At 37.9% G+C, this 14,505-nt stretch overlaps 1 protein-coding gene across 6 annotated transcripts in view; it reads left to right on the top strand.

The window, feature by feature from the left end:
- Positions 1 to 14,505, top strand: part of MAPK10 (mitogen-activated protein kinase 10) — a 363,104-nt gene that overhangs the window by 264,006 nt on the left and 84,593 nt on the right. For all 6 annotated transcript variants that reach the window (XM_004390406.3, XM_004390408.3, XM_004390409.2 and 3 more), the window contains one exon: positions 11,294 to 11,423. In XM_004390406.3, coding sequence (XP_004390463.1) covers positions 11,294 to 11,423 — 130 coding nt within the window. The remainder of the gene's footprint in view (positions 1 to 11,293; positions 11,424 to 14,505) is intronic.

Here is a 14,505-nt window from a genome sequence, read left to right on the forward strand (position 1 = left end):
AAAAAAAAAAAAAAAAAAAATGGCACGCTGAAGTGTCTTTATTTTTTCAATTCAGCATCAACTTTGTCACAAATGTTTTGTAGTACAGTTATTTTAACAATGTATGTATAAAATATTTGTAAATCTTGATACCTATACCTTTTATTTTATTTTTGGAATATTGCAATATGTTTGGACCCAATTGTGAATTATGTTTGCACCCCAATAAATTAAAAACACATTTCTGCTTCATAGATTTCTGAATTTACTAAGAACATTGATTTTAGTATGATGATGATGTTGTTGTTGTAAGGTGTCACTGAGTGGATTTGTGACTCACAGTGACCCCATGAGACAGAGTATAACTGCCCCATAGGGTTTTCTAGGCTGTATTCTTTATGGGAGCATATTGCCAGATCTTTCGCCCATGAAGCCACTGGGTGGGGTCGAACCACCATATTATCATGGAAAACATTAGTCATTTCTCTTCAAAGTAGACACTTTAAAATAAAATTACAATAGGTTTCTCACTATTGTCAGATGTTTCACCTTGATAGAATAAACTTCCCGAAGCTTTACTTTGAGTCATTGAATTGGATTAAAATCAAGCTATTATTAAAATTTACTGATTTCATATCTGAAACATTCGATAACAATGATATAAAGCAAACATAATTGAAATGCTTACAAAATTCTTTTTCTGCTAGTGGAGCCAACACATTAACAGTTGTTGTTTAACTTTTTGTACACATCCAGAAAAACCTTGGAGTTGAAAACGAGCAAAATTAATTCAGAGGTCATTTGAGCTAATGAAAAGTCATGATTCAGGGAGTGACCTGTAAATGTATCTTTAGAAACTGTAAGTGTTAAATCAGTGTCTTTGGGTACAGTCTTCTTAAAATAATCACTAACTTTGAAATAGATGCTGACGTTCCTTTAGGAGAATTATTTTCTGATTTTCATTTGATTTTGACCAAGAAAACTTAAGAAAATTCAGTAATAACATTGCAATTAAATATAGTTTCAATTTTATTAATTTGTTTCCATTGAAAAGATTTATTGCAAAGTTTTAAAAAAGCTTTACTAAATACTAAAAAAAAGTAAATACTTGTAGATTTATATCATACAATAAATGATAAAATTAGTGTAACAAGAATGTTCTGATTGTTCTCTATATACTTTAAAGCAGGACTAACTAGGCTCTGTGCCCCTCACATACTGCACATGAACCCAAACTGTAATTTTTCAAGTTTCCAACTTACCCTATCAAATGGCAGCCTGGCAGCTTTGTGGAATTTGTAGGTTAAAACATGGGCTAGGATATACATGGATGCTCCCTGAATGGCCAGTAAGGGCAGCAGGGTGGGCATGATACAATTTGTCACAAAGATAAACAGAAAAGCAAGAGAGGCAGCACTTGCATGCACTGTACTGCCCCATTTCACTGAGAAGAAGGAATTTCTCTATGAGAGTCTTATATTGCTTCTCCAATGCCATCATCCTGATATCCACAAATATGGCTGCCTTGTGGCTAGGGCAACCACCTTCTTTCCACTCGTATATTGTTTGTGGTGATGGGAAGCTTAGTTTTTTTAGGTGGTCCCATATTCTTACATCCATGGAAGCAGCAGTCAAGAAATCAAACAATGTATTGCATTGGGCAAATCTGCTGCAAAAAACCTCTTTAAAGTGTTAAAAAGCAAAGATGTCACTTTGAGGACTAAGGTCTTCCTGACCCAAGCCATGGTATTTTCAGTCACCTCATAAGCATGTGAAAGCTGGGCAATGAATAAGAAAGACCAAGGAAGAATTGATGCATTTGAATTATGGTGTTGGCGAAGAATACTGAATGTACCATGGACTGCCAGAAGAACGAACAAGGCTGTCTTGAAAGCAATACAATCAGAGTGCTCCTTGGAAGCAAGGATGCTGTCTTAGTCATCTAGTGCTGCCATAACAGAAACACCACAAGTGGATGGTTTGAACGAAGACAAGTTTATTTCCTCACAGTCAGAGTAGGCTGAAAGTCCAAATTCAGGGTGTCAGCTCCAGGGGAAGGCTTTTTCTCTCTGTCGGCCTTCTCATCAGTGTTCCCCCGGACTAGGAGCTTCTCGACGCAGGGACCCCAGTCCAAAGGACACGCTCTGCTCCCAATACTGCTTTCTTGATGGTATGAGGTCCCCCTGTCTCACTGCTCACTTCTGTCTTTTATATCTCAAGAGATTGCCTCAGGACACAATCCAGTTTTGTAGATCCAGTCCTGCCTTACTAACACAACTGCCACGCATCCTCCCTCATTAACATCATAGAGGCAGGATTTACAACATATAGGAGAATCACACAATACCAGGAATCATGACCCAGCCAAACTGATATACACATTTTTGGGGGGACATAATTCAATCCATGACAAATGGTAAGACTTTATCTCATGTATTTTGGACATGTCATCAGGAGGGACCAGTCCCTGGAGAAGCACATCATGCTTGGTAAAGTACAGGGTCAGCGAAAAAGAGGAAGACCTTCAACGAGATGGATTGACATAGTGGCTGCAACAATGGACTCAAGCATAACAATGATTGTGAGGATGGCACAAGACCGGGCAGTGTTTCCTTCTGTTGTACACAGGGTCGCTATGAGCACCTAACAACAACAGCATATTTTTCAGCAAGGTGGTTCCTCTCTGTGTGGTCTCCCCGTCACTAGTTTGCTGAAAGGTTGCAAAGTACTAGTTCATGTTACAGTATTTGGAAGACCTGTGCTTTTGAAGCTGTCTTTGAGGGCTTGCTTTCTTATTTCCACTTGTTCCCCTGCCTCAATTCTCTTGCACATCAATTTAAAGGGGTTTTTGTTGGAATCTGTATAACTAGGCTTGGTCATCTTGATTAGTTGGTTGCATAGATAAGATGAATTTTCTTTTTTTTTTTTTTAACTTTTTAACATAAATTAACTTTATTTCAGGGGTGTTATTTTAACCTCATCTACTTGTCATTTTACATATTTAAATCTTGCTGAAAAGGGGATGTCCTGAAGTTTATAATTTGTACAAAAAATAGTTTGTATCATTCCCAGAGTCTCAGATTCTCTGAGTCAGCATCCCCTGGCCTGAGCAAGTTTTACCTGTGAATTATACTAGACTTCTTCTGAATTAATATACATCATCTTCTTACAACTAATATGTCACCAAACCTTGTTGCATCTGTTTGATAATTTTTGTTTGATTTTGTTTTGACTCTGACCAGTTTCACCATTCCTATACTCTTGCCTTATTTTATGCTTTCTCCTAAAATACTCAGTATAACCCTATCTATCCTCCTATGTTAATCTGTACTCTCTCCAAAGTATTCTCTGCACTGCTCCTAGGAAATTATATTTTTAAAAGAAATGCTAATAAAAAATCACCCCAGTTAAAATCCTTCAGTTTGTCTTTAAGTATTAGAATAAATTTCAAACTTAGTAAATTAATGCGAGAGGTCCATCAAGAACTTTTGTTTTTAAATATAAATATACATTGGTGTTAGGTGCCTTGGAGTTGGTTCCGACTCATAGTGACTTTTTGTTTTTCTTTTAATTGTACTTTAGATGAAAGTTTACAGAACAAATAGTTTCTCATTAAACAGTACACATATTGTTTTATGACAATAGTTAACAACCCCACGACATGTCAACACTGTCCCTTCTCAACCTTGGGTTCCCTGTTACCAGCTTTCCTGTCCTGTCTTGCCTTCTAGTCCTTATCCCTGGACTGTTGCGCCCCATTAGTCTTGTTTTGTTTTATGGGACTGTCTAATCTTTGGCTGAACGGTGAACCTCAGGAGTGACTTCATTACTGAGCTAAAAGGTTGTCCAGGGGCCATGCTCTCGGGGTTTCTCCAGTCTCTGTCAGGCCAGTAAATCTGGTCTTTTTTTGAGTTAGAATTTTGTTCTACATTTTTCTCCAGCTCCGTCCGGGACCCTCCACTATGATCCTGGTCAGAGCAGTCAGTGGTGGTAGCCAGGCACCATCTAGTTGTACTAGACTCATTCTGGTGGAGGCCGTGGTAGTTGTGATCCATTAGTCCTTTGAACTAATCTTTTCCCTGTATCTTGTTTTCTTCATTCTTCCTTGCTCCCGAAGGGGTGAGACCAGTGGAGTATCTTAGATGGCTGCTTACAGGCTTTTAAGACCCCAGACGGTATTCACCAAGGTAGAATGTAGAACATTGTCTTTATAAACTGTGTTATGCCAATTGAGCTAGATGTTCCCCGAGACCGTGGTCCCCACAGCCCTCTGCCCAGCAATTCAGTCCCTCAGGGAGTTCGGATGTGTCTATGGAGCTTCCATGACCTTTCCTTATTCAAGTTGTGCTGGCTTCCCCAGATTGCACACTGTCTTACCCTTCACCAAAGTTTCCACTTATCTATTGAGAGATGATTTTTCTTGATGTCAAGCTCTGAGTCCAGCCACCTTCATTTGGATCCCACTCGCTGCTTAGAGAAAAATCTAGATGAACTCATAGCTGATTGCTGTATTTGACCATGAGTTACTGCTTACCAAAGATTGTGTTTAAAAAGTAGACTTTGAGATGGTGATTAGCATGGAGGAAATTTATTAGGCAGTGTTTTTGGGGTCAACACTTGTAGAAGGGAAGAGAAAGAAGCCGGATTTAAGCACAAGTTCAGCTGCAGAGTAATCTCAATGGAAGCCTCAAATGACACTATTAGGGGTTTTGAAGATGGGGTGAGCCTTAGGTGTTGTCCTGAGTTGAGGCAAGCGGGCCAGGCTTTATTACTCCATGATGATCAGTCACTGAATGAGGGCTGCCCTGTGAAGAGGGTGTAACCTTAGGATTGGTAGCTCTTTTCAGCTGAGGTCATCCCAAAAGCAGAATAAAGTCTACGTGCTGTCTGCCGACAGCCCTCCCTGCAGCTGGAGTAATAAGCCCTTTAGTCTTGAAGGAAGATCTTAGCAGTGAATCTCAGCATCTACAGCACTGTTGTTTGATGTACTAATGGAGTTCTGTTGTTGGATTTTCTTTCCCCAACATGCTGAAGACCAATTTTAATAAAATCAGAAGGTAAAAGTGCTTAGAGCTCAAAAATGTCTAACGCAGACATGAAATCTGGATATGTCAATTTCCAAACAAAATTAGTGTCTTTATTACTTAACACTTTTACTATTAGTCAGAATTGTATTACTTGTAATCAAAAGCATGCCTAACAAATATAATCAATTAAATACAGCCAAGCCATTTAATGACAAAAATAATTGATAAATAAAAATCAATTGTCAATTTGAGGTGAGGTGATTAGGAAAGGCCTCTTTGAGGAGATAATATATGAGCTGAAACCTGAATTTCAATATGGGCCCAGTTGTGTGAGGGCGGGGGAAGAATGTTCTGGCAGAAAAAGGAACAAATGCAAAAGTCCTGAGGTAGAAATGAATTCCACAGCCTCAAGGACATGGCTCTCAAAGGTGAAGTCAGAGTCTCAATAGCATCTGTCGGGACTACAAAGTTTGGTCATGAAAGTGAAGTATTTGAGGGCACTGTGTGGAGAATTTTTGATAGCTTTTCAACCAAAGTCCAAATTTTTGTAAAAGGTCAAAGTAAGAATGTGGGAATAGAGCAAGGAAGGGTGTAGACTATATCCCAGAACAGAATTTGATTTGTCAGACTATGCCTTAAGATGTTTAAGATGCTTCAGTGATCGATTTTTTGTTCTTTATGTTCTTCTTATGATTTTGCCCACAATTATGTTAGTATATCAAGGACATCTCAAATGTTCTTGGCGAAGGGAAAAAGAAAAATGATCAAATAAATGGTTATGGCTTAGGAAGCTTTAGAGCAGTCATCTAAGATACAAATATTGGTCTCTAGTCATCTGGAGGAAAAGAGAAAGAAAGAAACCAAAGATTCAAAGAAAAAACTAGTCCTTAGAAGTAATAACTTACACAAACATGGCATCATCTATCCTGAGACCAGAAGAACTAGATGGTGCCTGGCTACCACTACCGACAGTTCCAACCAGAGACATAATAGATAGTCCTGGATAGAATGGGAGAAAAATGTAGAACAAGACTCAAATTCTTTTAAAAACAGCCAGACTTACTGGACCAGTAGAGACTAAGGGAACCCCTTAGGCTATTGCCCTGAGATACCCTTCAAACTTTAAAGTGAAACCATCCCTCGAGATCACCTTTCAGCTAAACAGATTGGCTCATAAACAGTATCACCTGTGAGTACTGTGCTTCTGTATTTAAAAAAAAAAAAAAATCATCTATATGAGACCAAACAGTCAACATTTACCCTATAGCAAAAATGAGAAGGCAAGGGTTCGGGGCAGGGAAGATAGATTAATGGAAATGGAACAACCAGAACAGAAATAACAAGAATGCTGACAAAATGTGAAAAATGTAATCAATATCATTGAACAATACGTATTGAAATTGTTAAATGGGAACATAACTTGCTTGTAAACTTTTGCTTAAAACACAATAAAATATTATTTAAAAAATGACTGTGGTTTAGATAGAGGAATATTTGTTCAAGAAGTTGTCTGCAATTGCCAGACAGAAAAAAAAATTGAAAATATATTGAGAACAAGACTTGTCTGCTGGAATGTGTGTGTTTGTGTGTGTGTGTGCGCAAGCATATGTGCATTTATATAAATACATACAAGGAGATAAGTATAGCCTTATAACATCATGAAACTGGATTAAGTGATGACTGGAGCATAGACCTGGTAGAAGTATAGGTGGGTTAGTATTGTAGGTTAAGAAGTTATACACTTGGGAAATCTTCATAAAGACTTATCTGCCTTTTTACCTGCATGAAGGTAAAAGAAAGAGAAAACAGTTGAAAGAAAAAAAGAAGATTCCGTGGACCAAGACTTTTTTTTAAAAAAAAAAAAAGATGACTCAAGAGTAATGGGAAACTTTCAGACATTAATTTGTGACTATACAGCAACAATGACGCCAATTTGCAGACGTATTTGCTAAACTGCTGCCAGTAATCACTGAGAAATTACAGAAAGTCGGAAAGATTTTTGCGTTAGCCAGGGTTCACTGCAGGAGACGGAAACATTTGAAGCAGACAGAGATTTAATTGGGTTCTTGGAAAATCACTGGAAGGCCTGGAAAAGTGGGCTGTAGTCTGGGCCTTCCGGAATGGACTCCCAGACACTAGACAGCTGAATTATCAGGGGAGCGCCCACCTCTCAGAATGGCCTGGAACCACCAAGTTTCTGGAACACATGATCCTAGCTGAGATTTGGGCAGCCTAGGGCTGGATGTGCATACTTGTTACTGCTCTCCTCACTGCTTCATCATATTGTTGTCTCTGCTTCAGCAGCTCCTCTTACACAGGAAGCTGGGGAAAGACACCTGAGCACTTCAGAAGACAACCTTCCATCTCCGCAAGACCTGGCTTGCTTGCCAACCAAGAAATGTCAAGATGACCACGTAACTTTTGCCTTACATATATCTCCCAAGTGCATCTCCATGGCAGGCTCTTATTGGAATTCAGAATGCTAGCTGCAAAGCATCTGGGAAATAGAGATTTAACTTTCAAGTTTCTACAGTATAGGAAGGCCCAGTACAAGGTGGGCAAATGGAAGTTCAATGATCCAATCCACAGTATTCCACACAACTGCAGACAGGCAGAAGTTCTTATATCTTTAAAGGGAAGGAAGAGTTTACATTACAATACCTGCTGAACTTGACATTGGTTAGAAAACATACCCCGTGAGCCATTAAGGAAGGAAGCAGTGATCACTGGAAATAGGGGGTTCATTAAAAACAAATCATACTAGTTATCTTTTTAAAGTGGTACATCAGAGTTATGGTGATAATATATCTAGATTTTAACAAGGCTTTTGCCCCAGTCTCTTACATATCAGGGGACAAGCTTGAGAAATGTGGTCAAGATTGAATGGATTTGTAATCAGTTGAAAGATTAAAAATTGCTGATTAGTTGGTTTATGTCAGATGTAGCCTATACTGTATAAATGTATGTTTTATCCTGTCCTGCATGACAAATTACTTAGCCAAGGACATTGATTTTTAAAATAGCAATTAAACTCCCACCTCCCACCCCCGCAAAAAAACCGAACAGTTGCTATCAAGTCGATTTTGACTTGTGGTGACTCTGCGTGTTGCAGAGTAGAACTGTGCCTCCATAACGTGTTCAAGGCTAAAGGTTGGTGATTTGAACCTACTCAGCTGTGCTGTGGAAGATAGGCCTGGTGATCTGCTTCCATACAGATTACAGCTAAAAACCCTCTAGAACAATCCTCCTCTGTTGACTTATGGCAACTGTTTTTGTTTTTTGGGACCTTTTGGAAGCATTCCTCCGAGGTGCCTCTAGGTGCATTTGAACCACCAACCTTTTGATTAGTAGTCAAGTGCTTAACCATTTGCACCACCCAGGGACTCCATCATTTATTGAGTGCTCACTCTAGATGAGACACTATAGGTACATCACTGACTCGTTGACTCCTTACAACAATCTTGTCAGATTGTCATTTTTATCATCATCATTTTAAATATGAGGACACTGATATCAGGAATTGTAAGTGACTTGCCCATAGCCACACATCTAGTTAGCAGCAAAGCTGAGATTCATACCTAAAATTGCTTTAAGGAAGAAGTGCCCAAGGGAGAGAGAATGTCACAAAGTTTCTAGGAGAAACTGTCTAGCAGTTTGCCCACCAAGAAACCCCAGAGGGTGACATTTTCTCAGTCCATAAGAGATGGGAGGCAGGCCCACTATCTTACGGGAAATGGCCGGGATCTCAGTATCTCTGAGTCCCATGGACAAATCTCACTTAAGGCTGACCTGTATCACCAGATGCCGATTCATTACCTTATGAGAAGTGTCGCAGTAAAGCTGAGCAAATATGGCCAGTACTCTTGCATTCAGCATTCTGCAGCAGAGCCTGATTAGCAGAATGTTGACAGCTGAGAATAGAATCAGCCCAAGGAGACTCTGTGATCAGACGCTATCTGCTGCAGTCTCTGGAATCACAGTAGGGATGCATCAATCTGCCTGGCTGACTGGCTCCCTGGATTTAGCTGGGAGGGCACTTTTTTATTTGGTCAGGCAGCGCCAACATGTGTCTTGCTGACTCCTTTTTATGCCTCTACGCTTGATTGCCATTCTTTCTTTAGATATTGTAATGATTTCAGTGAAGTTTTATTTTGGCTCAAGATTCAGTCTTTCTCTGTAAGGTGACTATTCTGATCTACTTTGTGTTTGTACAATCACTTAACTTCAGAGAGTAGGTTTAATTGCTATATTTACAATTTCACTGCTGACTTTGTGTACAACCTATAAGACACAGGTCTATTTGACTCTTTCCTTCGCCTTTACTGCCATTGGTTTATTAAAAAGAACACAAATGAACAAAACACCAAACAAGAACTGGAGTACCAGTGCTGAGATATAGTTTAATTGCAGTACGAGGTTAAATTAACACAGACTCAGTGTGAGTCAATAACATATGATTTAGTAACTAAAGAAACCAGTACAGACTTAGCTGTCTTAATTGTGTCAAAACAGGGTTGTCGAATGAATGAGTGGGTGAATGAATAAAGGGGTCGATAGCCCTACCATAATTTTCATTGACACTCCATGCCTAGAATAATAGTAATTATTTAGTCCGGGGTCCTCATTTTCAGATGATACTGACAAACTGGAGTACATTCTGAGGAAACTGGCCAGATGGTGATGAGACTTGTAACAACAATCTGACAAATGGTGGTAGGACATTGGTTATGTTTCCTTGAGAAAGAAAACACTTAGGAGGAAAATAATAAAAGCTGAGTTATTGACTGTTTACTCTAAGCTAGGCATTCTGCTCAGTCTTTTAATGGATTTCAAACATTATGGGTCTATCATAATGAAAAGTGAATACTTTATTCTGAGTAGTGCTGGAAGGCAGGGCTGGCACTAGTGAGTAGAAACTACAAAGACACAACTGTGCTTATTACATTGATAACATTTCTAACTCTCAAAGTTGTCCAATAACAGCATAAGCCACCTTGATGTTAGTGAGTTGCATATTATTGGACGTGCTGAAGCAGAGATTGTTCACATTTTTTATAGATATTTTGGAGGGAAAGAAGTATTAAATGGGAGCATGGACTAGATGAACTAACTCTATCCAGCTTATCCTGTGAATCTATCAATATCTCACAGTACAGTAACCCCCATCCTTGCCTTCAGTAGCATGAGCTCTGAATAGCCAAAAGTCAACTTCTAATTCAATGGATCAATTGTAGAGGGCTCTGGTTGCTGCATTCCCTCCTGGCAATGAAGACAGAAACCAGTAGAACTCAAAGTTGCAGGGATGGGAAGCAAATATTTTTAGGAGTGTGTCATTAGGTATAATAGTGAGAAAAGCCCCTCTCACTTCCTCATTTGGTTCCCAGACCCATGTATTCTTAGCATGGCAGAAAGAGTACCATATATTGGTTGCTTTTTCAAAGCATGATAAATTTTCCTGCTCATATAGTTTTAAACCTTCAAATGTTAGTAGCATTTATTACTGTTTTTGTATTTAAATTCTTTATGTTCCCGAAATACCCTCTGATTGCATTCATTATTTTGAGCTTTGGTATTGCTAACGAGTGTACTTTGATCATCAATCAGTCTACGCTTTCATATCAATTAAAGTCACCCCTTAAAAACTGGTTCCTACGAATAGGGAAAGGATAAATGCTCACTTAAAATAACCAATGAACGATGTAGTTTTATAGGTAGAGAAAAACTAAATATCGTATTTTTATAGATGAAAAATTTAAAATCAGAGAATAAATGACTTGCTCTCAGTCTCATGGCTAGTGGGAAAGTTGAACATCTTTGTTTCTTTTCTCCCCACTCACTGATGCAATTATATGCTGTTTTCTTCACAAGATACTCTTTTTCTCCCCCTTTCCTAGCAAGTACAATATTTTTATGCTACCGGTACCAGTTGCTGTTGAGTCAGTTCTGACTCACGGCAACCCCATGTGTGTCAGAATAGAATTATGCTGCGTAAGGTTTTCAGTTACTGACTTTTAAGCCTTTTTTCTGAGGTGCCTCTGGGTGGACTCCAACCTCCAACCTTTCTGTTAGCAGCCTCACATGTTAACCATTTGTACCATCCAAGGCACATTTTTATACCTGTCACTTTTATGTCTTTACTTACAGCCTGACTTGCATGTTTCCTGAGTAGGTGATACTTGAGTAGGATTCCAAAAGGATGTTTTCTTTACCCATACCTTCGTTTAGGAAGGCAAGGGTTCTAAGGATTTCTTTGTTGTTAATTCTGGATTGCTCTTGGATATCTGCAGTGCTGCGTACGATGCTGTCCTTGACAGAAATGTGGCCATTAAGAAGCTCAGCAGACCTTTTCAGAACCAAACACATGCCAAGAGAGCTTACCGGGAGCTGGTCCTTATGAAGTGTGTAAACCATAAAAATGTGAGTTTTGCTGTTATTTTTAAACCACTGGCAGTGGGAGGTTGTGAGATTGGGGCAAGAAAACAAGCGAACCAACTTCAGTAGGAAAGATTTCCTTAGCTTTGCAATTTCTGCCTTTTAGGATCGTTTATCCTGCCAATATGCTACATTTGATTTCATTGTCCTCGTGATAGTTTTCTGCTTAAAAATTATCTAAAAACCGTATGGTGTGGAGGGGATGAATTTGATAGATAGTTCCCTGTTGTGTAATTAGCCATAGTTGGTTATTTTGTTCCAAATTAACCAGAGAGCTTTATGCTTTTCAAAACAACAAAACATATGTTATATTTCCTTATAATTTTAATTTAATTATTAACAGCTGAAGACTTTCAGTTATCATTTTTTGTTTGTTTATTTGTTTAGTTTTGTTTTAGCTATAGTCTGGCACCATATATGCTGTGCTTCAGTATCTTGTTTTTTGTAGGGCTGGGCAAATATACAGTGATTTGCAAATCACTGCTGAATAGGGTCATCAAGAACATATTCTCACTGGAACTCCATGGAGTCCACCAATATAGGACATTCTTCACTTCAAACTATAAGATTCTTCAACTACAGGCAAAGGCCTCTGAATGCTTTCTATGCTCCAGTTCTTCTTAGTAAAGATAAAGAGAAGATATCTCATTACTTTAAATTGCTATGATAACTCCCTACAAAATATGAAAATCACACAGAACACTTGAAGTATCAGTGCACTTTTATAACCATGGGATCTTATCATAAGGCTAACCATTCTTAGTGGCACTAAGAAGAAGCAAATATCACAAATGTAGGAGTGTTTCGTTGGAAGATATTCGAAATACAAATATGAGGATTTGGACCTAATAACAGTGTTTCTCTTTTCCTCTGTTGGGAATGGTGTAATTATTGGAATGATAACATTTCTAACTCTCAAAAGTGTCCAGTATCAGAATAAGCTGCCTTGATGTTACTGAGCGCCATGTTATTGGAGATGCTCCAATGACTTGTTTATTTAGTCATCCAGTGAACATCTGTTGAGTGCCTACAATGTGCCAGACATAGGTATAGATGCTCATGTGCTCCAGATGCTGAGGATACAGTAACAAACAAAACAGAGATAAACCCCTGCCCAGGCGGAGCTTATATTCGATTGGTAAGAAAAAGGTAACTGACAAAATACCTAAGTAAAATGTAGAAAATGTCAGATGGGATAAATCCTATTAAGAAAAACAAAGCAAAGAACAATGATAATGCTAGTGTCAGTGCAATGTGGGATGAGGTTACAATTTTAAATATGTTGAAGAGGGAAGGCACCAGTAAGAAGGCAAAAGTTTATGAAGTACATCCCCATCGCTAATTTGGCCATGCAAAGAACACAGGACTTCTGTAAAGGAAGATGGAAATAATAGAAAGGATGATCCTAAGAAGTTATTATATTAAAACAATGTGTTCTTTCAGTATGTTAAATAAAGGCAGGAGCAAGATTAGCCACACGTCCAATGCAATATATTTTTAAGGTAGCAAAGAAGGTGAAAAGTGTCATGGATGTTGGAATATGGATAGACACAAGCAATGAGGTGACTTATGGAAAGGAGTAACCATTTGTACTTTTATATATTTATTATTCCATGAACCCTCCTTCCCCAAGCTCTATAGTGCAATGCATTATGGAAAAATTCCCACTTAATTGGATGATTTGAGGGAATCATGCCCCATTCTTGACTGAAATGTGGGAGGCTTATATTCATAATACCTAAAAAGAGTTAAAAAATTGAAATGATAATTTGTAAGTAGCATCCCACCTGCCACATCTCCCCTTATGTATGTGTGTACGTACATATACAAGTGTAAGGAAATAAATTTCTGTGACTTGTAACAGAGAGAAACTTCACTTACAATCAAAAGTAAACTTTACATTAGTACTTGTGATAACTAAGTAAAAGCAGTCAGAATACGGAACTGTGTCAATGCTATGGATAAAACTATATAGATTACGATTCAGAAATCATTTACTGGAGTCAGATACTATGCTAATAGGAAAAATTATATCTGCATTTAGAAAGGGACTAACAGAAAGACATCATAAAATGAAAGTAACTTGCTTCACTGTTAAGGGAAGAGTAGGATCATGATTAATTTTGTCTGTCATTTTGAACTCGATTAATAATCTCAAAGAAAAAAGAAATTACAAAGATGACGTGAGGAAAAAATTAATGGAGACTAGTGGAGTGTGGAACAAAGGTGACCAGACATGATTTCTCAAAATGTAATAGGTAATTTAGATTCAAATATAATATTATTTGTTCTTGTCTTTTAAGCAGCGAGTTCAAACGGGATTATTATTAATACACTAAAGAAAAACTTTCAAATGGTAAAAATAATTCCTATATTAGAAATAAATGTGAGAGCACAATAAAAGTGAAGTAACTCTGAGGATACCTACCATAGGAAAGAAGAAAAACCACTTAGAAAATGAACACTCAGTTCTAAGAAGTGACAACTATAGTGTGATTGAGGGACCATGACAAATATTAGTTTACATCTTAAGATGCTGGGATAAAAGAACGGAGTCAGATTCCTGCCCTGCAGTTGTTAAACTAAAAGGGAAAATATTTGTGATGATTTGTATCTAAAGACAAGTGTTTATATTGTTATTGGTAAGAATTAGAAATTATAAGGGGACCAAGAAAGAATAGTGGAGAAAATCCTCAAAGAGAAATCAAAAAAGGTAAAGATGATAAAGCAAGGACATAGGATAAGAGAAAATAGAAACCTCCAGTGGTCTGTGGAAATTCCCTTTTAAAATAAGTCTTGATTTATCCTAAATTGTAAAACTATTTTCAGAATATTTACATTAGAGATTATTTATTCACCAGGTGATATGGGTTAATATTTTTCCATCTTTAAACGGTGTTTATTTGAGAGAGTGTGCATGTTTCTGTGTGTGTGTTTTATGCACAGTATCTGATGCTCTTTGAAAAATAACAAAATTAAGTAAATTACTTCATGATAAAGTACTAGATATAAAGTACTTTGCTAGATAAAGTATGAGAATTACAGGCCTGCTATATAGTCCAGTGAG

Source organism: Trichechus manatus, unplaced genomic scaffold (genome assembly GCF_000243295.1).
Source record: "Trichechus manatus latirostris isolate Lorelei unplaced genomic scaffold, TriManLat1.0 scaffold00296, whole genome shotgun sequence".
Lineage (NCBI taxonomy): Eukaryota > Metazoa > Chordata > Mammalia > Sirenia > Trichechidae > Trichechus > Trichechus manatus.